We start from the raw sequence: 19,125 nt of genomic DNA, 5'->3' as shown, positions 1-19,125 counted from the left end.
ATGTGCTCTGTCTTCAGGATAACATTTCATTTGTCAAACAGGTGGTGCTCTAAGGTACAGCTTTCCTTAAAGACCTCTGAGTCAGACCTCTGAGCATGCTTACATCAGCTGTAGGCTGCTGTATATTGCAAGGCTTCTTCTATGGTGCAGAAGTCACTGTTTATACATACATATATATTTTCACTGTTACCTTTCTGTTTTAATAAAGCTTGCACTAACTTTTTTCCTTTTGATATCTGATTGTCCTGGTATGTACTTTTTGGTATGCCCATGTATGCTCTTGATTTGGGGTACTCCTGTAATCATTCCTCTGCTCTCTCCTATTGTTATGTCTGATGTACACATACATGTGGAGATGTCACATACATATGTATCAGTACTTGGTGCACACATACATATGGAGCTGTCACATCCATATGTATCAGCACTTGGTGTACACATACATGTGGAGCTGTCACTTTCATGTGTATCAGCAATTGGTGCACACATACATATGGAGCTGTCACATTCATATGCATCAGCACTTGGAGTACACATACATGTGGAGCTGTCATATCCATATGTATCAGCACTTGGTGTACACATACATATGGCGCTGTCACATACATATGTATCAACACATGGTGTACACATACATGTGGAGTTGTCACAACCATATGTATCACCACTTGGTGTACACACACACATGTGGAGCTGTCGCATCCATATGTATCAGCACTTGATGTACACATACATGTGGAGCTGTCACATCCACATGCATCAAGCATTTGGCTTGCTGTACCTTACAGCAAAAGAAAGAGAGCATCAGACTTCCCTGTTTCATTGTTCCTGTTGAAATGTTGACATTTTCAGATGTTGAATCAATAATATGGGCAGCCTTTTATTTTTGGCTGCTTCAGCTGTTCAATACTGATGTTCAGAAGTACATAGGTTTCCTATTTGTAAAATTCTCTTTAAATTATAACAGTATTGTTCCCTGTTTTGTCAGGAATCAGACTGTTTGCAGTTCAGATGCTTTGTTTGAACTGAATATGGCTGAAATACTAAGAATTATTAATGAAAAATGGAACAGGTGTTACTGAGTGCTTTATGAATTAGAGAGCATTCAATTAAGGGCATTTCCTACAAGGACTAATTGTACAGCATCTGGGTGACTATCTGCCTTTTGTCAGCTAAGCTACACTGAAAATAAGAAATTTATGTGAACTAATTAATAGTAGATGATACATTTAACTTAGTGTGAAGTGAGTAGCTCACACACACACACACACACACACACACACACACACACACACACACACACACACACACACACACACACACACACACACACACACACACACACACACACACACACACACACACACACACACACACACACATATATATTTCCAGGCTTGAATATGATCATCCCTTTAAAACCAGCCCTTAAAGGGCAGAGATTATGGAGGAAAGTCTGATATGCATGATGGTGGGCCTTGTCCCATATCCTAGTATCTTATTTGTTCCCTAGGTATTTTTAACTTGAATGATTTTATCAGTGGAGTTAGATCTGAAGAAGGGTTTGTTTGATACCCAAAAGCACTCATATTGTTTTATCTTTCTACTACTAAAGTTTACACACACACACACACACACACGCACACACCCACACGCACACACACGCACACACTCACATGCACACACACACACACACACACATACACACACACACACACACAGACACACAAACACACACACACACACACACACACACACACACACACACACGCGCACTTAAGGACACTGATTATTGCTTTGATTACATTCATTAATTGTAATGTATCTTATTTTTTCAGCCTTATGTGGTGGTGATGTCCGAGGCCCTAGTGGAACAATTCTATCTCCTGGATACCCTGAATTTTACCCCAACAATCTAAACTGCACTTGGACTGTGGAGGTCACTCATGGAAAAGGTAATGAACTATCTATAGCAGCAGTAATTGTGCAGAACATTTTTTTAACTTGTTGGAGAGAAATTATTGCTTATTTTAATGCAAATCAAATTCAAGCTGTTTTGATGAGTGGCACAAAAATGTGAAATTAAAGCTGATGTCATACAGTTCAATAATTTATTGATCAGAAGGATGATTGAAATGCCATACAGAAAAGCTGTGGCATTTCAATGCATAAAAGTTGAAACATATAAACTTTATATCCAGAAACACAAAAGGATGATTTAAATAACCAGCTCACCTTATGTGAATAGTAGTACGAGAAATTATCAATATATATATATATATATATATATATATATATATGGGTTACCTTCATTTTATTGACAGCTCATTTCACTGACAAACAAATCAGCAAGACCAATTCACTGAAAGTTCATATCACTGACAACTCATTTCACTTAAACTCATTTCATCGACAGTTATATATGGCCTGTTCCCCACTGTAGTGTGATCCTGGAGTTAGAATATATAGTAAGGAGCGGCACACCCCCACTTACTATATATTCTAACTCCAGGATAGCACTACAGTGGGGAACTGGCCATATATAACTGTCGACGAAATGAGTTTCAGTGAAATGAGTTGTCAGTGAAATGAACTTTCAGTGAATTGGTCTTGCTGATTTGTTTGTCAGTGAAATGAGCTCTCAATGAAATGAAGGTAACCCATATGTCTACAAAATATAAAATATATTTCTGGAGTTGTGAACTACTTTATTTGAGCTACTTGGTTGTTTTAAAAGTAAAGTCAAGATAACTGTGCAGTTTTTCTAATATCTGTACAGATACTATCAACCATATGGTTTGCATTATTTTGGAACTGACATTAACTTACTCACAGAGCCAGCATGTTTATCTGATTCTGTTTGCTTTAGAAAATGTCACTATTTGCAGGATACAAAAGATGTGTCATGCATTTCTCTGCATGTAATATCTATTTTATTGTTTATTTTTTGTTACTATGCTTTCAGTAACTGTACTGAGCTACTGATAAAGAGTCTATTCACATGAATGCTTTTGTAACATCTTTGTTGATCTAGTAAATACATGTTATCGTTTAAAAAAGTATGGTTTAAGACCAGACTAGAATTAACAGTGATATATGATTTCAAAAAACTCTTCCAATGTATATAAAAGATTGATACACAATAAGTATATATCTATATGTGAAACTAAGTATAAACTGCTACACTAATATTTATGTCTGTTGGGGGAAGGCATTGCTTCAAATCTCTGTGGCCCTATATTGGTATGCATGTAGAGGCTCATGAAAATTAAAGTAATTATATCAAGAATTTATTTTCATCATATGAAAGATTTGCATTTTAGAATGCTTTATACACACACTAGAATAATAACAGAATCAGTAATATAACAGGATTTCTCAGATTAATACACTTTCCTGCTCTTGACAGTGCTTCAAATGTCATATACTATTATGTTGAGAAAAAAAAAATATTTTTAAACTAAGTCTGCTAATTGCTTTGCAGATATGTTCTCTCATTCTTTGAATTACACAAATGTCATAGCATTTCCAATTTCAAGAAAAAAATTGTACCAGACTACTAAAAAATGTAGACATTCATCATAGATGTTGATCAGTGAGACTAAATTTAGATTTCTTTAATAGGCGTGCAGTTCACCTTTCACACCTTCCATTTGGAGGATCATCATGATTATTTACTAATCACGGAGAATGGCAGCTTTATTCAACCACTGGCACGCCTCACTGGTTCTGAGCTCCCAGCAGCAATCAACGCCGGTCTCTATGGAAATTTCAGAGCTCAGTTACGCTTTATTTCAGACTTTTCTATATCATATGAAGGGTTTAACATAACTTTTTCTGGTAAGAAAATTACATGATTCATCATCTGTACAAAAATCATGTTAAGACTTTAATTTGCATCAATGTGGATTTAGAGAAAACTGAGTCAAATGAGATCTGCTATACAGTATTAGGGTGTTTATATCTATACAATGAAATACAAAGTCATTTTAATAGTATGATGCAGATTTTTAAGTCTGTACATATTTTACAAAATAAAAAATGCTGCCTGATATATTTTGCATAAGCAGCTTTTCTTACTGTGTTTATTTACAGATAGTAATGGTTTTAGGTTTTGGTAGAAAAACTAAGTGTATGAATGATAACATGCATTCTCTTGAATGCAAAATATAAAAAGAGAAAAAAACTAATATGCAAGAATAGTTATCTTTTGCATTTAATGAATGGGTACTGTGAGGAAAACATTCATTCTGAAAAAAACAAAACAGCAAAACATCATTGTCAAAGCTGCTGAACTCTTTCAGAATCCATTTTCTTAAAGTTGTATTTTAAACATAAGACTAAGATAATTACTCAAGTGTTAGATAATCAACCATCTATAAAATGTAACCTGCTTTACTGCTAGGTACACTTTTATAGACTTGATTTATATGTAGGTTCTGCACTACCCAGTAGATAACAAAGATTATTTACTTCTGTATATTAAACATTTTTTTCAAAGTGAGCTATTTTGGACCACAGTGTTGCAAAGTACATATATTTCTTCTTGTTCTCACAGTTTGTGAATTTTAAACGGAGATAGAATTTGATTTGAGTGCAGATTTTGTTAGAAAATATCCATGATTATTTATATCGAATAACTTATTTTTATGTGCTTGTTTCCTATGACGAATTTGCTTACTGTAATTCAGAAGTGTTTCAGTACTCACGTGTCCCTATTGGTTAGGCCTAGATCACTGGAGAACACCCCATCTTCTCTTTTTGTCTTCAGTGAGGTGTTTGTTCTGTTCATAAGCACAGAGAGATGGAACATGTAGGCTGCTCTAGTCATCTACAGTGTAGGTTGTGTTTTGTCCTACTATGGATTTTACTTCTACTATTTGGTAAGGTAGCAGATGATACTAGACAACCAAACTCTGTGAGATGGACACAGAAGGAACATGTAGAGTTGGTGATTTACTTATTATCTTATTCATAGCCCAGTAGAAAACTACATTTCCTATGGAACGCAACAATTTTATAAACTGCTGAAATATTGATGGCAGGAGCGGAGTTTGGCTATTCACCAGAACACCAGCAAAGTTTTCTTTTACAGCTAGTCCAGCTCATTTTTGTTATTGCATGGATGATGACGTCCTTGTTGGCTAATAATAAAGCATTAAAGCACTGTGCTTATGACATTCACAGTGAGATAGCCTGAAAATTATTGGTTTATACCGAAGATTACAATGTCTCCTTTTTTCTTTTTACGTGGTGATGCTCGTTTTCTCTGCTATCAGTATTATTGTTCGGAGACAGTTATTAAAATATACTGTACACGTATTCAATGCAGTTGGGGTAAGCCAGGTCTGTATGAAGATTTTAGCTTCTGGGATAGTTGACTCCTACTGAAGACATTGTCCCATGGTAATATAAATCCTGCCCGAATTGTTGGGATTAGGGAGATATATTTTGTGTCACATTCATAAAAACGTATTTATTGTCAGATTAGGCATTATGGTTGATATGACCATTATTTCAAATATTCCATACTGTAGAATGCAATTGTAATTATAGTTATTAAGTTTCATTTAGCAATAGTATTAGGTTGAGATATAAGAGGAAGGAACACCAGCAGTTTACTTTTGTGACTGCCAGTTGTAGAATTGTTTACTTTGGTGTCCACTGCATATATAAATAATAAAAGTGAATATGATATGTTTCCTTTAGAGTTACATAGTATTCAAAATTTAAATACAGATGTAGCATTACAATAGCATTTGAGGTTCACTTAACAGAAATAATTCCTAACAGTCACCAGGTCTCATTTCTCCTTATCATCTGCTATTTTTTTTCTTAACTTTTTATTCTCTTTTCTTCTTTTTAAATATATAATTTGCTCATTTTTTTTTACCTTGGAGAAGAGTTAGAGTCTATGAATGAAACATTCCCAGCCAAGAATGGAAACACTTTGTTTTCTACTTTTCTTTTCATTTTTCAGTACTGATATATGTGTGTGTGTGTGTGTGTGTGTGTGTGTGTGTGTGTGTGTGTGTGTGTGTGTGTGTGTGTGTGTGTGTGTGTGTGTGTGTCCTTGCATGTGTGTGTGTGTTTGTCAATAACCATAGCTCACAGCTGGGGTGTACAGCTCTTTTAATTTTATTCATTTTATCAGAGCTGACCAAAGTGGCAGGAAATGCGATAAAGGAAACCAGAGAGCAGCTAAGTTAGCTGAATACAAGGAGATGCTTAGATCAGTGAGGCTATGAGTAGATAGAGGTGGGGAACTGTGCCATTTCCCCTTGCTTTGATTGGACTCACTCCACTCCCCAACCTACCTCAATTCCCACCCATCTTCATGTCAGCCAATAAAACTATAACCTTTTAACACCTCCTTTCCAGGTACCAATAATAAATTCCAGCCAGAGACCTAGACAGTCATTCCCCTTTCCTCTTACTACCTCACATCTTTTTCCCACCAGCTAACTAAGACTTCTCACATCAGTCCATATTACACAGTCTAACTCTTTTCCTACCCCCATACCTCCTCTCCTTCCACTATCTCACTTCCCTTCCTTACACCAATCCAATTTTTCTCTTCTATTTGCGTCTCTCTCTCACTTGACCTAATTAACTTTCCTACCCATATATATAACTCTGCTAGTCTTCCTTAACATCCAGTTGAATGGCAGCTGCTCCTGCAGCTCCACTCTACCACTACTCCCTATCACTATCCAACAAATTACCCTTATAGTACAACTGTGCCTCTGTCCTCTAATTACTACACATTCAACAACCATCCATTCTTCTTTCCAATATGAGTAACTCCTCAGTTTTGGCACACCACCTCTCTCTGGTAGTTTCACCAGTATTAAAACCCTGAACTATCCACAATGCTGCTACTTTACTCTATCTCATTTCTTGCTCTTACAATATGCCTTCACAATCAGCCTACCTCAGCCTCACACACACAAGTCCTAAGTACAACTCATAGCTGTTTCACCATTGTGTCAAACTTGTTAATGTCTCTTACATCCACCTTTTAACAAGTAAGTACCATGCATCAAGCCCCATACATGATAACTATAGCTAAAGGCATTAATACCAAAACTGCTACCATGTCATAGTATAAAACCTACATTTAAGTAGAGATATCCATCACAACCTATGTTTAACAATCATCCCATGCAGCTGTCATGTCCCATTTAAATTTTCTACTCCGTAATATACCACATACTCCTAAACCACAGACTTTCATTTTCTTAATCATAAACTTAAAAGAATTTACAATAAAAGATCAGAATTCCATGAGTGGATATCTTTCCATTCCCCATATATAGTAATTATCTTGGCTAAGACAAGAACAGCACAAAGGTGATTCAGTCATGTTGACTATTATTGGCAAAACAAGAAATAAAGATGAGGAAATCACATCCTCTGGATACAACATTCCTAGATCTGACAAAAAAATAAAAAGCTGAAGGAGATGCAATACTTTACAAAATATTTTAATAATATCCCTCTCCTCACTCATCTCCTACAAATTAATAATGCACAGTTTCTAGTGGCCTTCTTTAAATTCAGTAATCACACTTCTATATGTAATAGTGTAACCTGTATGCTCCCAGGAAAGGATATTAGAACTGATAACTCATCTGCTGCGTAGCTAGAAATCTTTCTTAGGAAACAATAATGCTAAACAATCTTAAAATTGACTGTCTCACTCTAAACTATGACATCACAAAGTTACAATAAACATATATGGCCTACATTACAAGATGAATTGCTAACTGGCTTACAGACAGAACCCATACAGTGAAAATAGGAAATGCTAGGTCCGACTCCAAACCCGTGACAAGTGGAGTACCCAGGGCTCAGTCTTGGGACCTTTCCTGTTTGGTATTTACTTCTCTGAGGTACAAGCAAACACAGAGGGACTATGGTTAACAAAGTCCACAGACGACTGCAAATGGGGTGCCATAATTGAGACTCCTACTCATATAGATATCCTTCAAAAGGGTCTCACTGAAGCAGATACATGGTGCTAACATCATGGCCTCAAGCTAAATGCCAAAAAGTTGATTGTCATCCCCTTTGGGAAAAACCAAGTGCCTACAAATTACCACATAGGTGGCAGCTCACTTAACACAGAGAGTGTGATAAGAGACCTTAGAGACCCAGGTGGATAGTAACCTCTCCTTTGATAACCACATTGCTAAAGTGGTTAGAAAATCCTTCTACATGGCCCACCTTATCACAAAGTGGTTTGCATCTAGAAAAAAGGAAGTCATCATCCCCCTCTACTCATCACTCATTAGACCCATTATTGAGTACAATGCCCCATTCGGGATGTACCTTACTAGACAACTGCAACAACTGGAGAGGCCTCAAAAATACCTCACCAAGAAGATAACAGACCTAAAACAGATGTTGTAAGCCACCAGGCTAAAAAAACTTCAACTGTACTCGGTTGCATACCAGCTACTCAGAGGTGATCTCTGCCTGACATACAAGGCTATGTCAAAACCCAAATTGCTGGAAATGCTCCACCTAAGGAATACCCAATCTACCCAAGCTACATGCTCTAGGGACCTTAACCTGACCTCAACAATAAACAGGACTTGTTGGAGGGACAGATTCATGTCCCAGAGATTCCCCCTGCTCGGGAATAAGGTCCCCATATATGTCAGGTAGAGCTCATCATTAGCGCTCTTCAAGAAGTGACAAGCTCCCTGCATTTGTTATTAGAATCTACAATAGCATATACCAATAACATCCGCTAACAACATCACTGCAACCAAATAAGAAACCTCAAATCTTTCCAAGGAGATAACTTCTTTCAATAGCTTAACGTATGACTAGAACATTTTAAAATCAGTAGCACTGGATGAGGATGTACCTGGAATCCAAAGATTTTTTTCTAGCTATCCTAAATGAACTAGCCCCCCTCACAGCAAAAAAAGTTAAGGCAAACTCAGCATATTCATTTACCAAATAAAACATGCCATGAGTCAAAAAGATGAGGCTTGGAAAAATAATGGTTACAAGACATACTTCAGAGCAACCTACATTTCAGGCACCCTAAAATAATATTAAATATATGGATAAAAAAATTTAAAAAAAGTATGATACAAGCTCTCAAAAATAAATCAAAGTATCTCTAAATCCTTTCAGTCAGTTGTAAACCAACTCCTGTGTCCGGGCCAATTTTCACAACCAGCTGCATGCACTGACACAAGCCTAGACAGAATAAAAACTCAGTTCTTTACCCATTTCATAGAAAGAGAAACCTTAGTAATAAATCACAACACTTCCCATTCTCAGCCCATCACTCCACAAACAGACAACAGCAATAATACACTAATATTTTTACTTGTTTCAACATCATGTATTAAGATACATCTCCTTAAGTTAAAGACAGACAGTCTAGCTCCAGTCAACTTAACATTTGGACATTTCAGCTTATCCAATTTTCATTTTATTAAATTGCTATATCATTAAGTGGCATACTCTAATACTATGGAAAAAATCCCAACTTCTACCACAACACAAAGGGTTCATCATTCTTTTCAAAATGCCCTCAGTTACTTAATTACCATGAAAAATAACCACTTAGCACAATCACAACATGGCTTCTACCCCCACCTCAGTATCACAACTGCCCTTCTTAGACTTATGCATACTGTAAAACTACAAAGAAACACACATAATCTGGTATATAGACTCTTCCTAAACCTATAAAAACATTGTACATGGTATCCCAACATAAACTATTATAGAAACTATCAGCTTTAACATATCACACACATTACTACCTGCTTTCAGTTACCTATCCAAAAGGTGTCTGGCAGTTAAATGACAAATGACTTTTCATTTCTACTCCCTCTATCTGTTGGGGTAACTCAAGGGTCCATCTTGACCCTTTACAGTTAAGCATTTTCATAAATGACCTCCATAAGGCAAATGCAAATCCCCCCATATTCCAGTATGCTGACTATTCCACCCTGATCTGCTTTGCTCTTCCCAAACCCTAGAAAAATTGTCGATCACTTAAGAATTTTTAACCTGTATAGAATCAAGCTAACAAGCTCTCAATTTCTTTTAAACCCTAAAACATTGTAATTAATTGTTTTTACTCCAAAACAACTGGCTGCACAAAAATTGTACTATATTATATATCCTCATCAAACAGTCCAAAAAGTAAACTTCTTGTTTGTAGCAAGTTACTAGGTGTATTCATAGACAAAACAGTCATCACCTAAAACATCATCAAGAACTCTGTTCCCTTTTTTAGATAAAACAATATCTAACTGACAACTTAAGAAAATGCATTGCCTCAGCTGCCTTCTTCTACAACTCCTCTATACCTCCCCCATCATTACAAACCTAAAATGCACACAGGTAGGTCACCTAGAGCAATGCTATAATAATATTGCAGAATATTCAGCTTACCTGTTTCACAAGTGCACAATTGTGCAGTCTTACAACAGATTTGATTGAACTAGCCCACTACCTAACCCTCACTGAGTTAGCGACAATGCACAATCTCATTAACCAACCAGAAAATTGTCCATCCCTAAATGGCATCATGGAGCACTACTCTACAAACAGAATTCTATGCTCCACAAAAAAAAATAGCTATTTGTATCCAAATCTAACAACATAGCAGGGAACTCACTATACTCAAAGTATGTCTCAAAAAAGTAGAACACCAACTCAGTCCCTCTCAGTCTAACTGACAATCTAAAGTCCTTCAAATCTCAACTACAACAATACCCAATGGATCCCTATTGCACTTTCCCAGGATAAAACTCTGCAAATACACACCAATTTTATGCCTTTTTCAACTAAACTCTACCATATCTCTTTTTCCCTTTTTCCACTGGTTTTCAACTTCACTATACTTTCTTCTGCTGCCAATCTATAATTTAATGTTAGAATCCATGTACCTTATGTATAAATCATACATTGACTATACTGTACTAATTCAAAGGAAGAAGCGACTATGCGTATGTATATCATGCACTGCATTGATATGTATATAATGCACCGCATTGATATGTATATAATGCTGATATGTGTATTTTTTTACTTCTTTGTTTATATGTCACTTCTCTGTATGTAAATTATTTCTTCACTTATTTGTATATACTTCATCTTGTTAATTTAATTTCTTTTCTTTTTGGAGATTTTCTCCACAGGCCTCTGCTGAAAGGTGTCGTTTTACTGCTCAGACATTTCCGGTAGCCAAACCCAATAGTAAATAAATAATTTGCATATAGGAACAGCAATCAGACATATAAGGTATAGTGCAGTCAATTTGCAAAAATTAGATTTTCCCTTTTCAGTTCTGTGGTTTACATATGAGGACACCCCAGATTTGGAATTAATTTTTGTCTGCGTGTGAGTTTCAGTCTAATGAACTTCATTGTTTTGACACTTGCATAACATACTAGTTATGAAAATATGCACTGTATGGCTTAGTGACCATGCAGACTTGACAGTTTTAGTCATTATTTTCTTAGTACATCTGAGCGTTAATTGATGAGTAGAATTTTCCACATGTCTTTTGATTATATTTACTAGAGCTCAACTGTGTTGATTTATCTTGGCAAGGAGGACAGATGTTGAGTTTTAATTGTGCGTGTCAGATTATAAAAACCATAAACCAAGAAAATATTATATTTAAGACATTTTTATTAAAAGCCATTAAGACTAAAATTAAACTAAGATTGATAATAAAATTTTGGAATTTTCTTCTAAATGATAATTTACATATTCTTTATAATTTATCTTCAAAGGATTTAAAATACTGCTTCTTACTAGTTGCTCTTTAGCTGTATTTCACTATGTGGTTCATCCTTCTACCTATATTGTGTATCTTATTTCAACTTAAAATATTATCTTAATTGTATTTGATGTTAAATGTAAAGCATTATGCTTCTGTACCTGCAAATATCTGCAAAGTGTGGACAAGGTGACAGTAAGTTGCAAATCAAATAATTCAACTTTAAATAATGAAAAAAAACACATGGTAGTAAAATCTAATATCACTGAAAGAGTTTTAATAAAAAGACAACAGAGTAAGCTGTCAAGACTCATTTCTGATGAAGTGCTATGTCAGAATGAGATTAGACCATGGGGGGGTATTTTATAGATTGGAACTATCCATTGTCCTGGGTGAGGTATAGGAACATAGGGCAAATTACTTTCCCACCCATTTTAAAATCCTTTAGTAACTTGAAAGACAAGTTAGAACATCAAAGGGTAATGGACAGCCAAAACCATTTTGGGAAATGTATAATTTTTGCTATTGTCTACCAAATATCCTGACCTAATATATATTTTTCAGAAGGATTGAGACACCATAATTAAAGGGAACCTGGTAGCTGAAGCTTTAGAGAATGAACTAATATTTGTTTATGAGAAGAATATTTGAGAGAAAATGGAGGAGGATGTACAAGAATGGCCTCGAATCAACAACACAATGACAAAATGCAGAGGTTGCAAGTGATATAAGTTCATTTATGATGTTCCCAGCATTGTTGTTTCAGTAATTTATGTAGTGAAATTCCACTAATACCTACCAAACAGTATTAAGTTGTGGAGTAAAATGTATCCTGTTTAAGGTATAAAGGGGCAAAGACATATATTTCTATAAACCAATTTGCTTTCATATATAGCTCATCACAAATTACAATGTAAATGCTCTATTTTCAGTGTTGACTTCAAATCATTTATACACAGATGCCTGTTCCTACTTTGTGAAGATGCTTATGCAGAAATAAGGTATTACTTGATTTCCACTGTATGATCCAAAGGAAAACTGGTACTTCTCTCATATTGTCCCACATCACTTTTGTCCAAGCAAAAATACCTCATCATTTTTAGCCAAACATTTTCTTTTTTGTTTCTAAACTCTGTCTATTGAATTTGACATTTTCTGATGTAGACTTAGGATTCACGAATTTACATTTTTTACATTTCTGAAGATCTTTTCAGGATCATTTCTTGTGAAACAGTTCCATTCCATCCTCTGCAATATACACTCTGAAATGGTCCATGAGAAATGGGTAGCTGAGGACATGTTATTATGTCATTATGTACTGGATGCTATAGCTACTTAAAATAAGAAGTCATAGTAATGCTACCTCGGGTCTACTTCACTCTGTCGAAGGCTGGCAATATCGAAGCTGATATTGTCGGCACCAAAATGTCGAAAGCAAAAGTCATTGCGTGTGTAAAGGGAAATCTCCATAAGGGGAGATTTCCATTTACTGCAATGTAGTGTGATCTCGGAGTTGGTATATTTAAGTAGCAGGTGTTTGGGGGGTACAGGGGGGCTTGCCCCCTGCATAGAGCAATTTGTGTTGTGTTTGGGTGTTTTTTTTTTTTTTGTGTGTGTTCAATGTTCGGGGTTTTGACATTTTTGTGTCAATTATTACCCTGTCGACAGTTTTAGTTTTCGACAGTATAATATAAACGCACTACCTCATCCTGTGATAAGAGAAAAGACCAGCAAATGGTTCATAGATCCCTTCAAAATTCTCTAAGCAACATTCAAGTGAGGATGTCAGCCAAATCCATATTGTAACATTGGAGAATCATGACTATAGAAGCTGTTAATATAGTATATAGAATTAAACACATTTGAAAACAGTTGATATCATATAGTAAGGTGAATAGACTTGACAGTAGTGGTGAGAAAGTCAGGATACATGTTGTTTTCCAAATGGAAAACTTTGTCTAATGTTGAAAAAAGCCACCTAAGAATTATTTCATCATCAAGCAGCAACCTGAAGGGTTTTTAACAGTATACACTGCAAAGGAAGTTTGGGAAATGTGAAACTAACATTTATCCATGACAAAAACTGTAATGAAAATGCAATTATAGTTTTTTGGTCACAGAGCTCAGAGAAGCCAATCTGGAATGAAATCTCCAAGACTATCTTGTTTTGATTCCCGATCTGAAAGTTTTATATTGAACATGGAAGTATGCTTGCAGACATTCTTTTCTGTGACTTTTTTTAGCTAACAAGATAAATGATTTTCATATATTTCTTTATTATATGTCTGGAATACATAGCTATACATGTCATTTTTATTTAGGATTGATGCTATGTTGGATTAGTTAGTAGGGATGGTGGCTAGACAGACCTGGGAAACAAATATGCATGGAGAGCATCCTAGAAATGCCTAGCATCTGCTTCTGTTGTGGATAAGTTCACTTCACACCTTTCAGGGATCTTCTTCCATAAGCCAGGTGAGATCAGAGATAAGGAGTCTGAATGTAGTCTTTTCAGGACCTCAGTACCAGAGGAAGAAGCAAGGAGCTCTGACTGAAACTAACAAACAGATTGGGTATTGATGAAGGTGTTTATAGGTTATCTCCATGATTTACTGACTTTGGATGTAGTAATATTAGTTAGAGATGTGCAGAAGATGTAGCCTCTTGCATGCCATCCACCAAACCCAATATAACATACTTCCCATAAACCTATGTATCTGTCTAGACAAAACAGATTTTCTCTCACATATTATATAACTAAATGTACCATGTCCAGTGGACACTATTGGTGAGATAGCTATCAAGTTAATAAAAGAGGCATTCTGTACAATGGTAACAGGAAGGTCTCTATTTGCTCTATTTGACTGGAAGGTTTTGACAAGCCACCAAAGCAGTAACTGGTGCAATTACTGAAAAAAGCACCTCGATGTTGGAGGAATTTGGTGACACAATCTTGTATATCATTCTGATGGTCTCAAGGATTTACTACTTAACCATGCAGTGACTCAGAGTGGAGGAGACATTGGCCATTTTGTTCAAAGAAAGGGTACAGGGATACTTGTATTGACTGGAAATATTATCAGGAGGTGGATGGGATAACAGAAGGAACTCATGAATCCACTGGACATGGTGTCTTTCACCAAAAAACAGGTTAATGTACTGGAAGCCAGAGTCAAGAGATATGTACATTCACATTTCCTAATATTCCCCATGGCTTTTAGTATGGTGAGACGTGTTACTGCTTTTTAAACAATAATATATTCAAGTGCACTCTATTTTACTATGATTATCTGCACCATGTAAAGGCCTCTACATAGGAATCAGAACATTGTACTTCTTGAGATGAGTTTCTCAACCCATTACATAAGCTATAAATGTCACATAATCAATAGATAATTTTGGGGTCCCACCAGTTATGAAAATGTATTTGTATTCTCCATGCAATCTTGAATTAGGCTTTTTTCTGACTATTCTGTTTTTCCAAGCAGGTTGTTTAAGCCCACTGCAGAAGTGCCTCCTTCTCCTTGCCCAGAAGTAGGATTGTTGCATTTAATAACTGAATCTTCTTATACTCATAAATCTGTTATGGAAAGATGTCAGTCACATGGAGTCTATTAAAGTTATTAAGATCTCTTCCCCTCCCTAGGACAATACCACTTACTGTGCAATTTGTTGTTTTGTTGTCAGACTGCACAGTAGATGAAGGATAACATTACTTTTACAATGTTCAGCATGTTGGTATGTTGGAATCTACTTTCTTAGTGGAACTGTGGTTTGTTGTGAGGTCACAAGATTCAGAGAACTGGGAGAAGATGACTTTTCTTCTTTACATATATCTACTTTTTCTTCATGTTTTATGTGATCTCTGGTATAGTATATAGAGAGACTGGTGTGGGTCCGGGGGAGTGCACCTATATCAGAATGCAGATTATTATTATTATTATTATTATTATTATTATTATTATTATTATTATTTATTGTTAATATTTTTATTATTGCTGTTTTGTCAGTGAGTTTAAATATTACATTTGCAGTGTTTTTCAACAGAGCTAAAAAAGACAGTTGTTTATAGCAGATCTGCCTCTCTTCTCCCTGATTATGCATTTTGAACTCTTTATAACCTATCTTTATGTGTACATAAATTCAGCTTTAGCCTAAATTGTTTTATTCTTCTAGAAACAGGAGGTGCCCTTTGAGAGTAGATATTGGCAGGGAGATTATGGCCTATGAAGTGACTCCACCTTGTGAATTCTATGAATCTGTGAAAGGCTGTGTATTTATAAGCACAAAGTCAAAACAGTCACAACAAAAAAGAAACCTCCTTACATAACTCTCCAAAATGTTTCTGACTAGCTGTAAATCTCCTACTCAAAACTTAGGTCTGATCTACTGCTGTGTGCAAAAGGACATACTTGTGTATCTGATTCCCTCCAAGAATTCAGCAGTTTCTCATAACTCCCACAACATACCACTATCTGGCCATCCTTTACCCCCGTTCCTCTATTTCCTTCTTAGTATTTCAAACCGTTTGCCACCAGAGAAATTGCAAACCTCCTTGAAATTGTTTCTAATGATACCTCTTTTAAATCAAGTAATTTGCTTCTCGGGTTCCTGTTCCACTGCAGATAATTTATAATTACTCCCTTATTTCATATTCACAACCTATATATTTATTTATATTTATTTACTGACACTTGATTACTTGGTCAGTCCAAATGGGTAGAAGCCCATTTTCAGTAGTGGCTCGGGGAGAAAAACTCCAAATTATTACAAAACATTTTAAGAACAATAATGTTGCAGTCTTTAAAAATAAAACAAAAAATCTGCAGTTTAAATAATTATAACAAATTATACATAGTATAAAACCATTGGTTAAGAATCAATGCAAGGTATATGACAATGTATATGACAATGTGTATGTCACATCAAACCTTATGACTAACATATGAAAAGCAGCACTGATAAGTATTTGACCAAACAGCCTAAGCTCACTAGAGGTTCTAACTTCTACCCAGTCTCAGTTCTACCAGTACCAGGTAAAATACTAGAAGAAAAAAAATCATACACACAACAATCAATCTACCTACAAGAATATCAACTTCTGTCGCAAAAGTGGCACGCGTTTTGGTCTTTGCTTTTCAAACTTCAGTGATGGTATTCTTTTAAAAATTGGCAAAGTTGTTCTTTTTATCAGTCTTACTCAGGCGTTCACCTCTCTGTACCACTCGTTATTCCTTTTTTATTTGATTGAAATGGATGTCTGCCCTTTTTTGAAGAATTCCTCTTCATGAGAACCTTTACGGTTAAAGGATGGTCAGCCATTTTGTCAAATGCTCTTATCTAAAAAGCTGTCCTGCAAAGTTCCATTATAACATTGCTGCTTTTTTTCTCTGCATTAATAAACTAACTTTGCTCTGATTTTTGCAATCTTGCTCTATGTATGGCTAGATGAAATACTTCAATTTTCACATCTACATCAAGAAAACCAGAGCAAAAATCACTGACTATTCTGGGTTTGTAATTTCTCCTACTTCCTTTCCCCTTGGGCAAGTGCCACCATACAAAAATGTATATTTATAGACAAAGGTATATTTAATTATCTGTTTATTTATTCATTCATTCAGTCACTTTATGTGAATGTTTTAACCAATGCAGAGCACTAATTACAGCTGACCAATTACAGTGTCAGCCAAAAAATAAAGAACAGAGGTTATAAGAAGTCATGCAAATATTATTATAATGAAGACAAACCCAAATAATGGAAACATATTCCTTTATAAATTTAGTATAATACATTAATGCATCAGTGAGATTACGTAGTATTCAGTATGTCCAAATCTCACAGTGTATGACTCACATTATTACAGATAAATACAAAGATGCATAGCACCAGAGAAAAAAGGGAAATAAGGTGGGGTGATAGCACGACTGAAGGTAGAAATAAAGGTGTAGATGATTAAGTAATATGCTCTGTGTTAGGGAATTTGCTCTTTGCTTGGCATTGAGGAAGTGATTTCAGATGTGACCTGAATTTTGTGTATGAAGAAGTGCCTTTCTGGTAGGGTGGGACAGATGCTATAGTTTACGGACTACAATACAGTAGCAGCATGTTTATTTATTTATTATTTATTTACTTATTTTTGTTGACTGGGATAGTCCAACTGAGCAAAGGCCCATTTTCAGCAGAGGCCTGGGGGAAAATCCTCAATTTGTACAAAGTTAGTTAATAGAAGTAACTTAGATCTTATACAAAAGTAGCAACAATTTGTGAACAAGAAATATTAAAACAAAGAAGGACAAACTGAAAAATAAACAAAAGTAATAACAATGTGAACATAAAGAAAAATAATGTTATTGTGCTAATACATCGTATGTTTTATATTTTACACACTTTTTGGTAACAGAGACACTAAATAAGTTACAGGCAGGAAAATAGGATGGGAAAGAGTGATAGAATTAACATACAGAAGAGCGTGAAAATATGAATAAAGGAACGTAATAAAAATAAGTTAGTCTAAGATACAACACTTGAAAGAAGTCTATAGAGTTTTCTATATGTTGAGCTGTGATGTGTCATGCAGTTTGAATCTGGATGTTTGAAAGAGGGGTTCAGAGTGGTTTTTAACTCCTCAAATTGCAGACAATATTTTATCTTGGGAGCATTGATGCTAAAGGGGACAGCAAGTTGCCATTTAGTAGTTTGAATAGTGGACATCATTGTAAAAGGTTTGATGTTTGACAGGAAATCATCTGACTTTTTCAAAGACTGTACAGTGATGTACATTAGATGGAGGGTGATGAAATGTCACTGTTATTTTAGATGGATCAGATTGCTGAAGTGTTTCTTTTACACGTAGGAAATTACTAGGAGCCCATATTCCAGTTTGGAAGGCAAGATGCCATTGCCTGTTGCATTTTATTGTTCATTCAAATGGATTTTGAATTGCCACTTTAGCCACCACAAAATCTTTCATTTCAAAGCCACCTCCCTTCAGAAATAATACCATTACCTCTACAGCAAACTGGCTAACTAAATGCCCATGAAAACATTATGGCCTCTTATTTGGCTCCTTAGCTTTTGAACTCCTACATCAAAACATTTTAAATACACTATTGGCAAAACTGTTGACCATCCTCCCTTCTAAAAGCTCAGATCCCAATATCTATCCAGGCCAGCTCTACAGCAACCCAAAAAAAGCTTCAGTACATCATTCACAACTTTTCTCTCTGCTAGTCCCTGAGCTCTGGCATGAGCTACCCTCAGTTTAAAGGCTATTACAATCTACATCAAGTTCAGACTAACAATCAAAGTACACTTGGTGAAATCAAGGCGGTACAAATGTCTTAACTCAGGCCAC

At 35.6% G+C, this 19,125-nt stretch overlaps 1 protein-coding gene across 1 annotated transcript in view; it reads left to right on the top strand.

Moving 5' to 3' along the window:
- Nucleotides 1-19,125, top strand: part of LOC122797720 (CUB and sushi domain-containing protein 3) — a 5,249,173-nt gene that overhangs the window by 2,721,833 nt on the left and 2,508,215 nt on the right. Inside the window, exons 19-20 of the mRNA XM_044066251.1 lie at nucleotides 1,839-1,955; nucleotides 3,625-3,840. Coding sequence (XP_043922186.1) covers nucleotides 1,839-1,955; nucleotides 3,625-3,840 — 333 coding nt within the window. The remainder of the gene's footprint in view (nucleotides 1-1,838; nucleotides 1,956-3,624; nucleotides 3,841-19,125) is intronic.

This window comes from Protopterus annectens, chromosome 3.part1 (genome assembly GCF_019279795.1).
Source record: "Protopterus annectens isolate FY-2018-M chromosome 3.part1, PAN1.0, whole genome shotgun sequence".
Lineage (NCBI taxonomy): Eukaryota > Metazoa > Chordata > Ceratodontiformes > Protopteridae > Protopterus > Protopterus annectens.
Note: the sequence above shows the minus strand (reverse complement) of the source record. Positions and strands in the feature narration are given on the sequence as shown.